At 47.2% G+C, this 17,518-nt stretch overlaps 1 protein-coding gene across 12 annotated transcripts in view; it reads right to left on the bottom strand.

The window, feature by feature from the left end:
• The window catches only part of SYNE2 (spectrin repeat containing nuclear envelope protein 2), a 342,246-nt gene that overhangs the window by 15,723 nt on the left and 309,005 nt on the right, over nt 1-17,518 (bottom strand). For 11 of the 12 annotated variants that reach the window (XM_058739286.1, XM_058739287.1, XM_058739283.1 and 8 more), the window contains 4 exons: nt 10,462-10,624; nt 2,541-2,728; nt 1,869-2,019; nt 1,351-1,533 (listed from right to left, as the gene is read on the bottom strand). In XM_058739286.1, coding sequence (XP_058595269.1) covers nt 1,351-1,533; nt 1,869-2,019; nt 2,541-2,728; nt 10,462-10,624 — 685 coding nt within the window. Of the gene's footprint in view, nt 1-1,350; nt 1,534-1,868; nt 2,020-2,540; nt 2,729-10,461; nt 10,625-17,089; nt 17,371-17,518 lie in introns of those variants that run through there. The other variant, XM_058739289.1, reaches the window with a different exon arrangement.

The raw sequence follows: 17,518 nt of genomic DNA, 5'->3' as shown, positions 1-17,518 counted from the left end.
TACTTTTGGCCAAGACGAAAGGGTACCCCAGGAGACCCACAGGGCATCAGGGGGCCAGTGTGGGGTTGGGAGCCCGGGCTCTGCTTCTGGCTGTGGGATCACAAACAAGTGCCCCAACTTCTCTGAGCCTTGGCGTCTTTGTGGGCAAGTGAGGGTGTGGGACCGCGGATTGCAACGTTTCGGGTCCTTTCAGCAATTCTGTAATTCTGCAAGTCAGTGATTTTCCCAACCTGCCCTTTGAGGAACGCCCTCAAAGTCCGGGCCAGGCACCTTGCCTGTTTTTACCTGTTAGCCTTCTGTGGAAGCTTTTGCTTAAGAGAAAGATTTAGTAGCTTCGAGATGGAAAAGTACGGATCTCAGGGTTAAGCCTGGCCTAGTGCCCCATTTGTCTTCACTGAGGTAATCCTGAATGTGTGCCCTCAGAGAAAGAAGACCCAGATTTATCACCTCCAATTAAGGATGCCTCTTGGGTTACCACCTTAGAGATGGGCAGCCGATTCTCAGACAAACAGCATTCAGTGCCAAATGACCAGTCACAGTCAAATCGGTGGGAGATAAGGAAATTAATGCATGGGGGTTGTCTGAAAACCTAGCCCACTCCTTCTTGAGGGTTTAAAAAAAAAAAAAAAAAAAAAAAAAAAAAAAAAAAAAGCCCAGATTTTCATCATCTTAGAATGATTTCAAGAATGTTCTGCCCTGAGAACAGAAGCAGGGGTTAAAATTACTTGCTGCAGCCATAGACCACACTGGCCCGGTCAGTTTGCAACTAGACTCACAAACGTTAACACCCCAAGCCTTCCACATTCCAGAAATCTCAGATGAATGCCTATTAGATTTAAAAATCCAACCCAACCTTTGAGGTTAGGTCAATGTGCTCTGAAATTCGGAGGATAATCACTGCCCCCAAGCTCCACAATGCAGAGGGGGCTCTGTCTCCGGCTCTCACAGTGCAAGACACACAAAAACGGGCAGATGGGCAAGGCGGGGCCTCTTTCCAGGCTAAGAGGCACCTTTGCCACACCGGGTAATGGCAGCGGCCCAGGCTCTGGGCAGACTGTGAGCCAACGTGCAGGCCTTCCGGGTATCCGGAACTGGAAAAATGATGTGCTTGTTACCACAACTCACATAACCAGGCCCTGCCTAAGAAGCCTATTCTTGGGCAAACAACCTCTTTAAAAAACACGAATGCTGGCAGCTTCGGCTTAAAGCGAAGGGAAGGCCGACTGGTAGAACGTTCAGGTAGCTGAGGCCGGAAATGAAGTCTACCCATGGCTTCGCTCTAAGCCCGATACCGCACATCGCTTCTCCCCGAAAGGCTACAAGTAAGGCGGGTGATGTAGACAAGGTTACTCTGAGTCTCCGCAGGACGGCCGTGACCCGCTTCTGGAGGTTGTCCCAGCGCTGGTTGCCCTCGTGTACCATCTGCTTCAGCTTGCTGGCCGTGTCCGTGCGGTTCTCCCGGGCCAGCCGCCGGTACTGCTTGTTGATGAGCTCCAGCTGCGTGAGCCTCTCGTGGATCTGCCGCTGGAAGGCCTGCGACACACGGGCCGCGTCAGTGCCAAGGCACGCGGGGGGCCAGCCCGCCCCCTCCCCGGCCCCAGACGGCCCGCCTCGAGGGCTTACCCCCCCAGGCTAAGTGGCGGCGGAGAGCCTGGAGAGCCTGCTTCACGTGCCCTGATGCTAAAGAACAGCCTCTCAAGTTCACCGCGTGCCGCGTCTTGCCCGGCAAAGCGGACTCAGCAGCTGCCGACAGGCTGCGGACTGCGCCGCCCTGGCCAGAGGTGGGGGGAGCCAGCCCCTTAAGGGAGTCACTTGAATTGCCCAGAGGCTTGATTCCCAGGAGCAGCGGGCTGGAGGGGGGCCCTTACCTCGAACCTCTTCAGCTCTTCTTTGGCATTTGTGTACAACACCTCTGAGGAATTCGGGTAGGCTGCTGTCCTCTCGGCTGACTTGAGCCAGTCCTCAAAGCGGGAGTAATCATCTAGAAATTTCTGCCACAGACGCCACGTCTCTTCGATTCTGATAGGAGGAAAGCCACCTCAATATAAGTCAGCCATTTCAACAATGAGCTTCCATTTTTCTTCCCCCCTCCCTTGATGGGCCCAATTCCCGACACCCCTCGCACTGGCACTGTTTAGGGGAAGAGACCCTGATATCCCTCTTCTAAGAAATAACCAGGAACATCCCCTTCTTGGTCAGGTCACCTTCTGTCTAGGACTGGCCTTCAGAGTTCCTGAAGTTCACAGAGGTTAGCAGGCAGGAGACAGAGCTCCCACTACTTTGTGGCTAGGGACACAGAGGCACAGTGGCCAGCGTGGTTACACCTCAAGGCCCAGGACTGCTGGGGAAAGCTGTTGCCCTGATTATATTTTTTTCTTGAATAATTCACTTCATAAGCACTAGTCACACCTACTGAGCCTTCTCTGCCAACAGCCTTGGAAGCGGAGTGAACAGAACACAGCTACTCTTCCTGAGATCAGAAGGATGCACGGAGTCTGGCTGACCATGTTCAAAACGTTTAGGGGCAGCTCATTTCTTACTTCATTCGCCGTTCCATTGACATGGCGCAGATGTTCCTCCAGCGTCTGTCCAGGCTTCTGGTGGTCTGCTGGATGGAGTCACACTCGGTCTCATTGGCACAGGCATCGGAGTCATGCAGTAGGACATCGCAGATGTTAAACACAGATTCCACCCCTGCGCTGTGTTGTTCGATGTCTCGCTGCAGGTCCTACGGTTGTAATAGAGCAAGGAGTGCCTTGAGGTGGTGGTGGTGGTGGTGGAAAGATTGGCATCAGAGGATCTCCACTCCCCTGAGACCCTCTTCTAGCCCAGGGGGCACAGGCCTCGTGCACGTCCACCTTGGGATCAGTAACAATGACTACGTCCCCCTCACCTCTGCACAACCCTTGTGCCGTAGCACCCGGCAAAGCTTCAACACTGGCAACAATGGGATTTATTTGTTGAACTGGCTAGAGGGGGTAGGAGATCAAAGGGTACCCTCTTCTGAGAGCCCACTGGCCCACAGACTCTGGGGAGGCATGGCATCCACCCAATATCACCAGACCACAAGGGCCTCCCATTTAGACATGGCTCCTGGGAGGTCTTCCTTCGGAATCTCTTCAGAAGGACCTAAAACTTCAATAGAAACTCTTAACTTTTTATGGGTCACAGAATTCTCGAATCTACTGAGACCTTTGGGCCGTCTTCACACCCCCCCCCCCCCAAATAATGCATGCAGCTGTATGCTGTCCACAGCCTCTCCATGAGCCCATTCTATGGCTCCATAGCCCCAAAGGAAGAGTCTGGGAGTAGAGACTCCACTTCCCCAACTGATGGGGTCTGAATGAGGGGGCAGGGTCTCTCTGGAGTCTTGTGCCAAACAGTGCTACAGTTCCTAGATTCAGCAAAAAGAGAATTCGTGAAGAGACAATGCAGGGTTATGGGGAAAAATGGAAAACCTGTTTAAGAATAAACACAGCTTTGGGGTGTCTGGGTGGCTCAATCGGTTAAGAGTCTGACTCTTGGCCGTTGAGCGTCCGACTTCAGCTCAGGTCATGTTCTCATGGCTCGTGAGTCTGAGCCCCAGCTCAGCTGTGCCGACAGGTCAGAGCCTGGAGCCTGCTTTGGATTCTGTGTCTCCCCCTCTTTCTACCCCTCCCACACTCATGCTCTGTCTCTCTCTGCCTCAAAAATAAACAAACAACAACAACAAAAAATTAAAACACAAAATGAGTCCGACTCTTGGTATCGGCACAGGTCACGATCTCGTGGTTTTGTGAATTCGAGCCCCACCTCAGGCTCTGTGCTGACAGTGTGGAGCCTGCTTGGGATTCTCTCCCTCCCACTGCCCCCCCCTGCCCCTCCCCCACTCATGCTGTCTCAGTCTCTCTCAAGAATAAATTAAAAAACTAAAACAAACAAACAAAACCTCTTAAAAAAAGAAAAGTATAAACACATCATTTTCAGGTATTGCCCAGAGAATACTTCTGCACACCATGGGAGGGCCGGAGGAGGGAGAAAGGAGGAGCCTGTTTATTTTGCATTCTGGATGAATTAGGCTTCTCCAGGTATCTAACTTCTGTGGTAAGTGAAAACAGACCACGCTGCTAATCTCAGTATCCAAATGACATTATGAAGAAACAGCAAAGACAAAGCTAAATCAGCCACTGTTGGCGTAAGTTCCCCGGGTTAAACAGGAGAGATTATTTTATAAACTGCCTGCCACTGTCTACAGAAAGGCAACATAAAAGTTCATTCTGGGTCACCCCAATTATTTAATCGTTTTGGAAATTACTATTAGATAAGACTAATATTTTCTTACTTTTCTTCTGATAAATGTACAATTTTGATCATTCTCTGCTCAGGTGGATATGAAAGAATAAAACGTTAATGCTCAAACCACATTTTAAATCAAGCAGTTTAAAAAAAATTTTTTTTTTTTTTAATTTGAGACAGGGAGAGAGAGAGAGCACAAGCAGGGGAGAGGGGAAGAGGGAGAGAGAATCTTAAGCAGGTTCCACACTCAGCATGGAGCCCAACGTGGGGCTTGATCCCACACCCTGGGATTGTAACCTGGCGCCCATAAATTAAACAGTTTTTAACAGGATCCTAACTGATTAAAAATGAGCACAATGAATTATATTAAGAAAATGTGTTTTCTAGAGGTGCCTGGCTGGCTGGGTTGGGGGAGCTTGTGACTCTTGGTACTGGGTCATGAGTTCGAGTCCCATGCTGGGTATAGGGATTACTAAAAGAAATAAACTTAAAAAAAAATAAATAAAAAGACAGCAGAGGGTGCCTGGGTGGCTCAGTTGGTTAAGCATCCAAGTCCTGATTTTCGCTCAGGTCATGATTCCATGGTTCGTGAGATCAAGCCCCGTGTTAGGCTCTGTGCCTGACAGTGGAGAGCCTGCCTGGGATTCCGTCTGTCTCTCTCTCAGAATAAATACATAAACAAAACACTAACGAACAAAAAAAGAAGAAGAAAGTGCATTTTCTAGTTTGCACTCTATGTGTCCTATGAAGAGCCATGTACAGGGTGATTTTTTTTTTTTTTTTTAAGCTCTGCAGTCCAGGACAAGTGGTGGAAGTCTTCCTGGGGTCCATGCAAGTACCAGCTTTCAAATTACTAGGTTTAAATAGAACTCAAGCTTTAAGAATTCTCGCTGGCTCGCAGAATTGTCATGGGCTTCCTAAAATGTATTGCCACTGGTAAATGTCTCTTTTGACTTCATCAAAATAATAAGGAATCCTAACATTGGAGTTATATGAGTAATAGTGGCAGTTTTATTTAAAAAAAAAAATTTTTTTTTTAACGTTTATTTATTTTTGAGACAGAGAGAGACACAGCACGAACAGGGGAGGGGCAGAGAGAGAGGGAGACACAGTATCTGAAGCAGGCTCCAGGCTCTGAGCGGTCAGCACAGAGCCTGATGCGGGGCTCGAACCCACGGACCGCGAGATCATGACCTGAGCCGAAGTCGGACACGTAACCGACCGAGCCACCCAGGCACCCCAATAGTGGCAATTTGAATTGAAAAACGGTACCTGCCCCTGACCTCAGCTGGAAGGGTCTGGTTGAAAATTACTGAAAAGGTCTAGTCTATGGATAAATATGAGGGCTGCATATTTTAATAGACTATTTGCAGTTTCTCTACCTTATTTGTTCAGCTTATATTGAATAAAATGGTGATAGAAAACTAACACACAGGGTGAATGGGAGAGCAAGAAATGAGCTCTGTGATAGTTTATAGACGACTATCAACATTTTGGTTAACCAAATTGCAAAAATTTTCAAAATTTCCAAACCAGACATTTAAAACATGGCAGCATGATCTACGGATTATAATATGCACTAGTTACTTGGTAAAATATAAAGTAGTGAAGCATACTGAAAAAATGCGAACCATTTAAGTGCCAAACGAGGGACATGTTACGGACTAAACCGAGCCCACCAGTGATTCCCATTGAGGCACGAACATGCACAGTAAATTAGATTTCAAAAACTGTGTAAGTGCGACTTGAAGAAGGGGACTTAAGAAACAACACAAGACGATGTAAAAGACTTCTGCCAATGGTTCTGGAAACCGTTTGCGTTGTGTTTCTGTTCCTGAGCAGGTGACCAAGAGCACTGAAGCTGAGAAAGAGTGTAACAGGGGTGGGAGGAATGAGGAGGAAGATCCAAGGTAAGAGGTCGGGGAGAACACGACCAGGAAGGAGGAGAATACAAAAGGAACTAAAAAGATAAAGGGAGAAAAGAAGAAAGTCAGTCTTGGGGTGGGGGTGGGGGGCAGAAAATCACGGGGGGTGGGGCTCCCATGGTGGCTCCAGATTGACTCTGGGGGGAGGGGCTTGGGTTGGCAAGCCAGTGGGGCAGAGTGGTCGTGGCTTGTGGTTTATGGAGGTTGGTGTTTAGCTGAGTTGGCCTGCTGGGAAGGGGGCTACTGGTAATCACAGAATGGGGGGTACCTAACAGCACCGGCTCCCCATGTTAGCATCTGGCACCCCATGGTGAACCAGGGAGCCAAAGAAAACAGGAGAGAAATGCCCAAGGCTTAATGAAAGTGGTTCATGTTTAAAAGTGTCACAAAGGTTGCTACCACTTTCTCTGAAGACGATCTATGCCATAGAAATAACAACGCAACCCTCATTGCTTCAGGAGTTCTGCATAAGAGAAACAAAAAGGACCCTGATAAGGTTGACCTCTTACGCAGGGTGCTCCCCAGAACACTGCAATGAGGATCTGGAAAGCACTTTTGCGGGCTTGAGGGCTTCTGCAGAAGGCACTACTAGATGATGCCAAACTTTTAGGTCTTATTTCTGGAAACAATCATGCAACTTATTATACTTAGTGACAGAAACTCAAGTAAGGTTTTTTTAACAGCCCACATATAATTCTTTTGTGTGACACATTTCTGGTTTTCGTGTTTTTGGTGAAGGCTTTAAGGTCTGGTTTTGGTATAATTTTTTTTTTTTTAAACAAAAATACTAAAAGTTTGCTCAGGACATGGGTGGTAAGTGGAATTTTGAGTGCCCAAAGATAACCATGCCCTTGTCCCCAGAATCTGTGAATACGTTGGGCTACATGTCAAAGGAGAATTAAAGTTGCCAATTAGCTGACCTATTATCCAGGTGGCCTAGTGTGATTAGGGTCCTTAAAAGTGGCAGAGGGAGGTAGAAGGGTCAGGCAGAGGGAGGAGGGACTGTGAAGGAAAAGCACAGACAGATGCAATGTTGCTGGCTTTGCAGATGGAGGAAGTGGCCATGAGCCAAGCAATGTGGGCGGTCTCCAGAAGCTGGAAAGGGTAAAAAAAAAAAAAAAATGGGTTCTCCCCTGCGGCTGCCACAAAGAAATGCAGCCCATCTGACACCTTCATCTTAACCCGGGGTCACACTTCTGACCTCCAGAACTGTAAGATAATAAATTGGGGTCTAAGTTGCTAAATTTGTGGTAAATTTGTTAAAGCAATCATAGAAAACTCCTACAACATCTAACTTCCTTACAGTAATGGTAGTCCTAAACACCAACTCTTTAATTGGCTTTGGATTACTACGAGATAAGAATTCCTTGATGGTGATTCTGAGTTCTGTGAAGAGGGAAGCTTCAAATCAACCACAGTGAAATTATGGACCATTTCAATACAGGACCAAACAAGGCCCGGAGGATGGCAGCTGCTCCAAATTGTATCCTTTGGGGGATACAGTCCTTGCAATTTAATGTTTTGGCACACTCAGGTTTATAAAACATTAACACACATTATTGACTCCTGCCAAATTTTTCCTCTTAAAGGAAAAATATACTCAGCTTCTGTTTATCTGAAAAAACTCACCACTCAGGGTGAATTGCTATTTGCAAGACCTGTCTGTAAAGAGACTGTTCAGGGAATTTATCTTAGTGGATCAAACTTGCAAACAAAGCTGATAATGTCCAGTAGCTGTGACTCCACTGAGAAGGGCATTAAAATCCGTTCAATGTCCATTAACATGGTACTTCTTTCAGTATTCATTTCTCCACAAAGCAAAGACAGCATTGAGACGGTCTCCATGAAAAAGACATACTTAAATTTCTGAGGCTAAGTATTTTTACTTAGTAGCATTGCTAAATCATACTAAGTTGAAAGTCAGAGAATAGGCATTGTTTAAACAGTAATAGTAATAGACCGAATGAAGATCTAAGTCAAGAGCAATGGCTCTATTTTATGGTAGCATGAGATGTCACTTATTCCCGTTAAAAAGACTGACTTGAACTCAAGGGAATTCGTCATCAATTTATCATCACCTTCTGCCCTCGAATCTAAGAAGTTTCAGCCCTAGTTCTTTCTCTAAGAACAGCTGTTACCTGTGGGTGAATCTTCCTGGTGAGCTGACAGGTAGCAAACACTAAGACTTTGGAGATAATGTGAAGAAAACATGTATGAATCTGAGAACCCGATGACAACCATATTGCTTATATGGTCAAAACAGAATCTACTCACAGGTCTGAGAAAAATCTATGAAGGTGAAGGAAAGCTACTGAAAGGATAATATAAACTTAATTTTTTTTTAAGTAGGCTCCACACCCAGCACGGAGTGCAGTGCGGGGCTGGAACCCATAATACCGAGATCGAGAGCTGAGATAAAGAGTCGGACACTTGGGGCCCCTGGGTGGCTCAGTCAGTTGAGCGTCCGACTTCGGCTCAGGTCATGATCTCACTGTCTGTGAGTTTGAGCCCCACGTCGGGCTCTGTGCTGACAGCTTAGAGCCCAGAGCCTCCTTCGAATTCTGTGTCTCCCTCTCTCTCTGACCCTCACCTGCTCACGCTCTCTCAAAAATAAAAATGAACATTAAAAAAAGCTTTTATTTTTTTTTCAACGTTTTTTTTTTTTTTTTTTTTTGGGACAGAGAGAGACAGAGCATGAACGGGGGAGGGGCAGAGAGAGAGGGAGACACAGAATCGGAAACAGGCTCCAGGCTCCGAGCCATCAGCCCAGAGCCTGATGCGGGGCTTGAACTCACGGACCGCGAGATCGTGACCTGGCTGAAGTCGGACGCTCAACCGACTGTGCCACCCAGGCGCCCCTAAAAAAAAACTTTTAAAAAAGAGTCAGACACTCAACCGACTGAGCCACCCAGGTGCCCCAATACAAACTTAATTTAATTTAATGTTTTTTTTAGAGTTTATTTATTTTGAGAGAGTGCAAGTGAGCGCTGAAGAGGGGCAGAGAGAGAAGGAGAGAGAATCCTAAGCAGGCTCCTCACTGTCAGCACAGAGCCTGATGTGGGGCTCAATCTCATGAACCTCAAGATCATGAGTTGGGTGCTTGGGGCTCAGTCGTTTAAACATCCGACTTCGGCTCAGATCACGATCTCGCGGTTCATGGGTTTGAGCCCCGTGTCGGGCTCTGTGCTGACAGCTCAGAGTCTGGAGCCTGTTTGGGATTCTGTGTCTCCCTCTCTCTCTGTGTCTCTGCCTCTTGTAGTCTATCTGTCTCTCTCTCTCTCTCTCTCTCAAAAATAAACATTAAAAAAAAAAAAACAAAAAAGAGTTGGACGCTTAACTAAGCCACCCAGGCATTTTATTTTATTTATTTTTATTTTTACTTTTATTTATTTTTGGGACAGAGAGAGACAGAGCATGAACGGGGGAGGGTCAGAGAGAGAGGGAGACACAGAATCGGAAACAGGCTCCAGGCTCCGAGCCATCAGCCCAGAGCCCGACGCGGGGCTCGAACTCACGGACCGCGAGATCGCGACCTGGCTGAAGTCGGACGCTTAACCGACTGCGCCACCCAGGTGCCCCAACCACCCAGGCATTTTAAACTTAATTTTAAAAATAAAGACAAGCTCCAGGCACTGCATAGGAGAATAAACTTGTGAATATGAGCCCATGGAAGTCAGGAAAGCGAACTTGATAAGTCAGTGACATCAATGAGCACCCACCAGGTTAGTGTGATGTTAACACTGGCAGGACTCAGTGGTTTCACACTGTGGAGTTTCCAGGGTTGGCGCTGAGGGTATGTAACTGATGAGAGAAATGTACAGAGTACCGAAGGGGCTTCCTAAGCATGTTGTTTATCATACCGTCCCCCCCCCCACCACCATCAGTTGTATTGTCCCATGAAAACTTTTCCTGGTTAAAAAATTTATTTTTCTTTCAATTCATTGCCTCCCAAAATGATACGACCAGAAACAAAACAAAGATCCAAGTTTAAAAAAATACATAAGCAAAAAACCTCATTTACCGCTAAGACCTCTTTCTCAAACACTGATCTCACAAAGAGGTATGTGAACGTGGTGGCAGAGGGGCACTCAAGAAATGTCATCTCACACATACAAGGACATGGACACTGGTCAGTTTTCTCTGGAAAAACACACCAATATTATGAAATGTGAACACGCTAAAAAACACAGCCACTACGGGGAAGGTCTGAGTTAGCAGGTATCATAGGCACCTATATGCTGACAAAAGTTTGTTTGCCCACCTGCTGCTCGGCGAGCCTCTTCTGGATCTCTTGATCGTCACAGACGTCATAAACAACAGGCTTAGAAAGCTCTGACTCAATTCGAGCCAACCAGGTGCGAAGGTTGCTCATGTTTTTGTCCAACTGCTGAATAAACGCAAAGGTCTCCTTCAGCTTCTTCACCCTAAACATATTTGCAGGAAAAAAAAGGAGGTTAAAAAAAAAAAAAAAAAAAGTCCAACGTTGAGTGGTGAGAAAAACAAGGTTTCACAGGATAAAAAGCAGCTTATGTTGGTTATTGATTTTATAGCAGGAACAGCTCTCACGTCACGGATAGGAGTTTTCACAGAATATGTGACACTTCACAAATTGCTGGTCTGGTTGATTTTCAAATGCACTATGAATTAATCCACCCCTACAAATATGAAGTCCTATCTTTCCCAGAGTAGGATCCCCTAAGACCCAGTACCTCTTTCTAGGGCTGCAGAGGACAGAGGAGATGCTATCCCCGCTCTCTCTAGGTTAAAACAACCACGCTGGATTTCTGTCCAGTTTCTGTCTTGGGTATGCCTGAGATCGCGGCGGTCAGGGACATTCCCCGATGGTTTAAAGACGTTACGTGCCTGGCTCACTTGATGATTATCTGGCCCATGATGACGCTCGTGGAACCCTCCTCTTGAGCAAGCACAAAACATATGCTAAAGCCCACCGCATCCAATCTAAGGGGTTGAGGGTGCCACACACATATACCCAGCCCGTTATGGGGCCGCTGTGCCAGGCCAAAAAGGGAGGAGGGAGTGGGGAGGAGGGACAGGCCAGGATAATCTGCAAGCACCGTTCTAAATCCATCTGCCTCCTACTCCGTGTGGAGCGGATTTGAACGGACACACACGGCGTCAGTATAATTGGTGAGCTCACTGGCGCCTCAAGGTACTGTCGGGGGGGAAACGGCTTGTACTGGGGATCTGTGGATTCTCAGCGAATCTCAGTGACTTGAAGTAATAGCCATGACGCCAAGTTCCCACCGACCAAGACTCAGGTTACAAGGTGCCTTCAGAACTCCATCCTACAGCACTAGAGAAAGAAAAACTGAGGCTCCAACTCACCAGAAATGCACTGCATTCCCTGCCACCATCATTTCTTCCCAGGTTGCCTGTGACCAGTTCCCTAGCGCCCTCCTTGCCCTCCTCCTCCTACCCACCTGTGGGTCTGCGGCCAAAGTGTACATTTGGGGTGGCATGGCCGATCCATGCATGCTCCGGTGCTTTCACAGTCCTCGCCCCACCCTGTCGTATCAGTTTAATCCCCTGACCTTTTCAAGTTGTCCAGCATGCAGTGGCCTCTCTGCCTCTTTCCCTGCACTCTGCAAAGTGGCTCCCCTTCCCTTCTCCTGGAGCCTCTAGCACGGCTCACCAAAGACACTGGGGGGCCCCTGGCCCACGTGCTCCCGCAGCACCTGGGACCTCCTGCCCTGTGTTGCGTCTGCGTCTCTCATTCGCTATCCACCCATCGCAACAGAGCCCGTGCTGGCCAGGCTGCACGGGGCTCCCTACCTCTGCCGGCCCAGTACCTCCCGCACTGCCTGGTGGGCGGTGTTGACAAACATTTGTTGCATGAATGAATGTGTAAGAGCATCTCCACTACAAACGTAGACCATAGAATTGTGTGTGTGTGTTTTTTTTAAATGTTTTAATTAATTAATTTTTTTTATTTTTATTTTTATTTTTAAACGTTTTTTTAATTTATTTTTTTTGAGACAGAGAGAGACAGAGCATGAACGGGGGAGGGTCAGAGAGAGGGAGACAGAGAATCCGAAACAGGCTCCAGGCTCTGAGCTGTCAGCACAGAGCCCAACGCAGGGCTCGAACCCACGGACCGCGAGATCATGACCCGAGCTGAAGTCGGCCGCTCAACCGACTGAGCCACCCAGGCGCCCCTGTTTTAATTTATTTTTGAGAGACAGAGCACAAGTGGGGGAAGGGCAGAGAGAGAGAGGGAGACACAGACTCCGAAGCAGGCTCCAGGCTCTGAGCTGCCAGCACAGAGCCTGACATGGGGCTCGAACTCATGAACCGCGAGACTACGACCCTGAGCCTAAGTCGGATGTTTAACCGACTGAGCCACCCAAGCGCCCCAGAATTGTGTGTTTTAATTTTTATTTATTTATTTGAGTCCTACCATCAACCAAATCAACCCTGGGGACTGACGTCTAGCTCCAGCTCTCTTACCAGCTGGTTTTATGATTTAGGAAAAATCCTTTTGTTTCAGCCTCCTCATCTCTAGTAGGCTTCTGAGGTCCCTCAAGGTCCAGGGAGGTGATAATATCTGGGTGAAGTTACGGCCAGAGTTCTGGAAGTGAGCAGACTGGGTCTAAGTCCCATTGCACCATTTATGGGCTTTGCACACTGCCAGGAGCCCAACTTTCCTGATTCCCAGTTTCCTGGTCATCCACCTTGCAGGTGGTTCTGAGCCCCAAAACAAAAGGACGTGTGTCAAGTCTTTGGCACAGAGCCTTATTGCCACTGGGATTACACGATGCTACGACACCACCTCATTCACACGACACCGGACCTCACAAAGTCCTTTCATAAATATTTATTCTCAACAGTGCCAGGAGGGAGGCCAGCTTAGGAGGCGGCCACGGAGTCTGGTGGTAAAGAGCACAGACTTTGTGGTGAGGGCCTCGGTTTGAATCCTAGCTCTGTTTAAGCTCATCTGAAAAACTGTCAACAGCAGTTAGTCCCTTCCTTCACTGGGTGGCTGAGAGGGTTGAAGGAGATATAAATACATGAAATGCATTTGGCACTGTGCCTAACAGAGATAAATGCCCAGAAACCACGATCGAGAGGATTTTCATGGTGGTTAAGTTTTTCCAAATTACAATCTTACTGCAAATACCACAAGGAGTTCCTTTCAAAGCCTCAAGATGATTTATTAAAAAGGAAGAAACAGAATCTGGGGCCAGGCTTGGATGCAGTTGTAACCTAGATCCTGCCTTCGTCCCTGTGGCTTTCGAGGGACACCCTCCTCCCCCCAGTATCTTGTCACCCTGACTGCCTAGGGATCAGAAAGGACATGCCAGACAATGCCAGAGGAGCTGGGAAACCCAGGCCCTATTGGACAAGGAGTCTTCCATGCAGTTTGCAAGGGGCTGCCCTTCTGGAGGCTCTGGCTGGAGAGGCAGCCCAGCCCTGAGAGCTCCCTAGAATGGAGGGGAGAGGAGGGTCAGCAGCCTCCGCACAGCTCTCCTGCCTCCACCTCCATCCAGCACCTGACCCTACGCCATAGGGTCAGTATCCCAGCCTCTTTATTTTAAAAAGAAAAGCGCTGGGGCGCCTGGGTGGCTCAGTCGGTTAAGCGTCCGACTTGAGCTCAGGTCACGATCTCGCGGTCCGTGAGTTCGAGCCCCGCGTCGGGCTCTGGGCTGACGGCTCAGAGCCTGGAGCCTGCTTCGATTCTGTGTCTCCCTCTCTCTCTGCCCCTCCCCCGTTCATGCTCTGTCTCTCTCTGTCTCAAAAATAAATAAAACGTTAAAAAATAAAATAAAATAAAAAAATAAAAAGAAAAGCGCTAAAATGCAATTCTTTAAATGGGGGGGGGGGGCAGCTAACGGACAAAAGAACCTGGATGTAAACAGAGACGAAGCGACCTTGAATCCTATTAATCCCAGGGTGAGACGTACAATAAGTGGGGGTGGGGACTGGTAGGAGGCAGGTGGAAGAATAATTGACTTGGCTTCACCAGGACTGATACTCCAGGCCAGTGACGTCCAAAATGGAGTGCTCAAGACAATCCAATGGAGTGTGGGAACAAAATATTAGACTTTCTAGTGCTGTCCCATTCTTTTGAAGCGTCTACACTGGGCACACTTTAGAATTCACAAACTTTACGACCATGTGGCACAACTACAGACCATGCTGACATGTACCTGTGCCAGGTCTGTCGTGCTTTATACACGGGCAACTCATTTAATCCTCCTGGCAATGCTAGGAGATCAGTACAATTAGCATCCGCATTTGACAGAAGAGGTAACTGTGGCACAGGGATTAAATAACTTGCCCCAGTCACATGATGATTAAATGGCAGAGGCAGGATTTCAACCTGGGCATGCTGTTCTTAGGCTCTTTCCTCATGGCAACTCATATAAACCTACATACGCTAACGTGCACACACGAGCCCACGTGATAACGTTAGGCACGGGATGCCTTTTGTTGCTGTAGGGAACGTGATTAGAAGTCCAGAGTCGTGGCTCTAGGATACGCTGCGGGGGTAGAAGCCCGTCCACCAAGTGCTGTACTTCGGGTGCTCCCAGTTGCCCCTCCATGATTTCCTTTCAGTAAGCACTTAACCACGTGCTTTGTCTTGGATCCTGTGCAGATTCCAAGGATTCAGGAGACAACTGAAATACAGATCTTATTCCCAAAGAGCTGATAATCTTAGATTGAATTTCGACAGTATAATAACAATATAGGAGGCGTTTCATAAATATCTTTTGAATGAGTAAAGGAGGTTCATCCATACCTTCAAATTTGTCTTTTTCATAAAACACATAGCTAGGTTCTATGTTAAAGGAAAGAGGTAAAGGTCAGAGCACCTCTAAGCCATCTCGCCACAGAACAATTTGCTGCCACACTGCAAGCCCTACATGCTCGGTCCTTTAGCATGTAGAGAATAGTCCTGAAATGTAAATTATTCCATATAGATGAATTTTATTATTTTTTTTTTTTAATTTTTAACATTTATTTATTTTTGAGACAGAGAGAGACAGAGCATGAATGGGGGAGGGGCAGAGAGAGAGGGAGACACAGAATCCGAAACAGGCTCCAAGCTCTGAGCCGTCAGCCCAGAGCCCGACGCGGGGCTCGAACTCACGGACCGCGAGATCGTGACCTGAGCTGAAGTCGGACGCTTAACCGACTGAGCCACCCAGGCGCCCCGATGAATTTGATATTAAAAGCCTCCATCACACATTGTAAGCCTTAGGTCTGATACACAGAATGATACTAGCCGGACTTGGTCTGGTTCCATACAGGGCAAGCGGAATATTGACAGGCCCACACATCATACATACACTTAGGTCAAATTAAAGAGAAAGGGAAGGTAGGAGGAAAAGAAAAGAAGAACGTTGCCAAGAATCTATAAAAGATTCACCTAATCAGGATCCAACCTACCCCTATGTCCCAACCTCCGACTGAGGACGTAATATCCAAAATTGCACGGTGATTTAAATAAATGTTGTTTTTTTGGTTTTTTTTTTTTTTTAGATAATCCCGTCACAACTTACTCTAGGAACCCTCATGTGTACTGTTGAGTTTGTATCATATTCTATGCAGATACTGTAATCTCATTATCACCTTTCCAGGGTCAAGAAGTATGGGTCATTTGCCAACCAGGCAACCAACCTCCATGTTAGGCCTTGTTAATATCGCTCTTGGAAACATTTAAATCTCGAGTTCATGTTGAGAAACAAGGAAACCCATTCAGAATCCAGACCGCTGGCACAGGGAAGCAACCACAACATTGCATTACATCAACCATGGAGGCAGTTTGTTTACGTGGCTCATCGTCTCTAACTTGCCCATGTTTTACCCAGGTGCACCACATACAGAAATCCTGTTTCTCTACAAACAATAAGTGTGATTTCCCGAGTCAAATTCTAATCCTGAGGATTGGGAGAACAACATTTTTAGGTGCAAAGGGGAAGTTTCTCACCTGTGTGGATTACTAGAAGACCTTTTTATATGAAATCAAACAAAAATAAGAATTTTTACTAAGAGTAGCTACAAATTAGGAGATCTTTTGCAGGGATTATGGGTAGAAATGCAGCAGATAATCAAGGCGAATAAAGTTTTATTTTAATAGTGATAGATCAGAATACAATACTTATGAGCCCTGTCTTCCTCTAAAACAAACAAAACCAAATCTGGTTAGTATCATTCTATGTAGCAGACCTAAGGCTTACAACATGTGATGGAGGTTTCTAGTATCAAATTCACCTATATGGAATAATTTACACTGCAGTCCTATTCTCTACATGCTAAAGGGTCTACAGCTAAAATACAAAGACCTTAGATCATCATCAATGAAAAAAAATCCTATGCCAATGTGGACAGCATAACTTAAAAAATACTGAAAACCGAGATGGTCAAAATATCTGAATTTGTGCAGAAACAAACAGCTACTCAAACCTGGGGGCAGCTGTCAGCTGCTAAAAACACCATACAGATTCTGTACAACTGCATCTTTTTACGTGACTAAACAGCTTTATAGTAAGATAATCAATTACTCCAAGATCTTGAAGCCCTGATTTGAGACATTTGAGCTAATCGTCTCTTTGAAGCATTCATGTCGCCGGAGGAATTCCATTTTCCACACAGCATAATCGCCCCTCTCCCTTGCTTGTCAAAAGCTGGGCGCAGACGCCAAGCTCGCGAGCTGACACTGGGAGAGAACCCATCCCCCCACCCCCCCATGGCTGAGCACACACACACACACACACACACACACACACACACACACACTCTCCACAGCCACCATCTCATCCATCGCTCCTATTGTAACCAAAATGAGGGAGCAAGAAAGGGAGACATACAGAGGCAGCAGCCGCCCCTCGGCCATATGCTGGGCTGATGGCTGAAATGGCACTTACTATTGATGAGAAAAAACCATTCCTTCTGTTTAGGGGAAGCTCCAAGTTCCCGGCTGCACCTCCACCTCCCGGGCCAAGGCAGCCCCTCCCCCGGCCACCCGCCAGTCCATCCCCTGGCTCAGCATCCGAGCGGCCGCCCTCCCGCAGGCTCGGGCCACAAAGCAGCGCCCCCAGGAAGGGAGCCGACCTGCCTCTCGGCTCACTGCAGTTTTAATCTCCGTTTTCTCCCTTCCAATAAACAAATATCTCCAGCTCCTTCCTCTCTCTCTCACACACACAGTCTTTGTTCTGACGCTACAGGATTGCAATGCTGGGGGAAGAAAGTCACAGTGTTATCTTGGCTGTGGGTTATTTATGAAGTGCTGTAAACAGAGGGAAGAGAAACATTTAGGTTTGGGGCACGGGAAAGAGGATTTCTGTCCTCCTCAA

The sequence above is a fragment of the Neofelis nebulosa genome, chromosome 7, assembly GCF_028018385.1.
Source record: "Neofelis nebulosa isolate mNeoNeb1 chromosome 7, mNeoNeb1.pri, whole genome shotgun sequence".
NCBI classification, from domain to species: Eukaryota; Metazoa; Chordata; class Mammalia; order Carnivora; family Felidae; genus Neofelis; species Neofelis nebulosa.
Note: the sequence above shows the minus strand (reverse complement) of the source record. Positions and strands in the feature narration are given on the sequence as shown.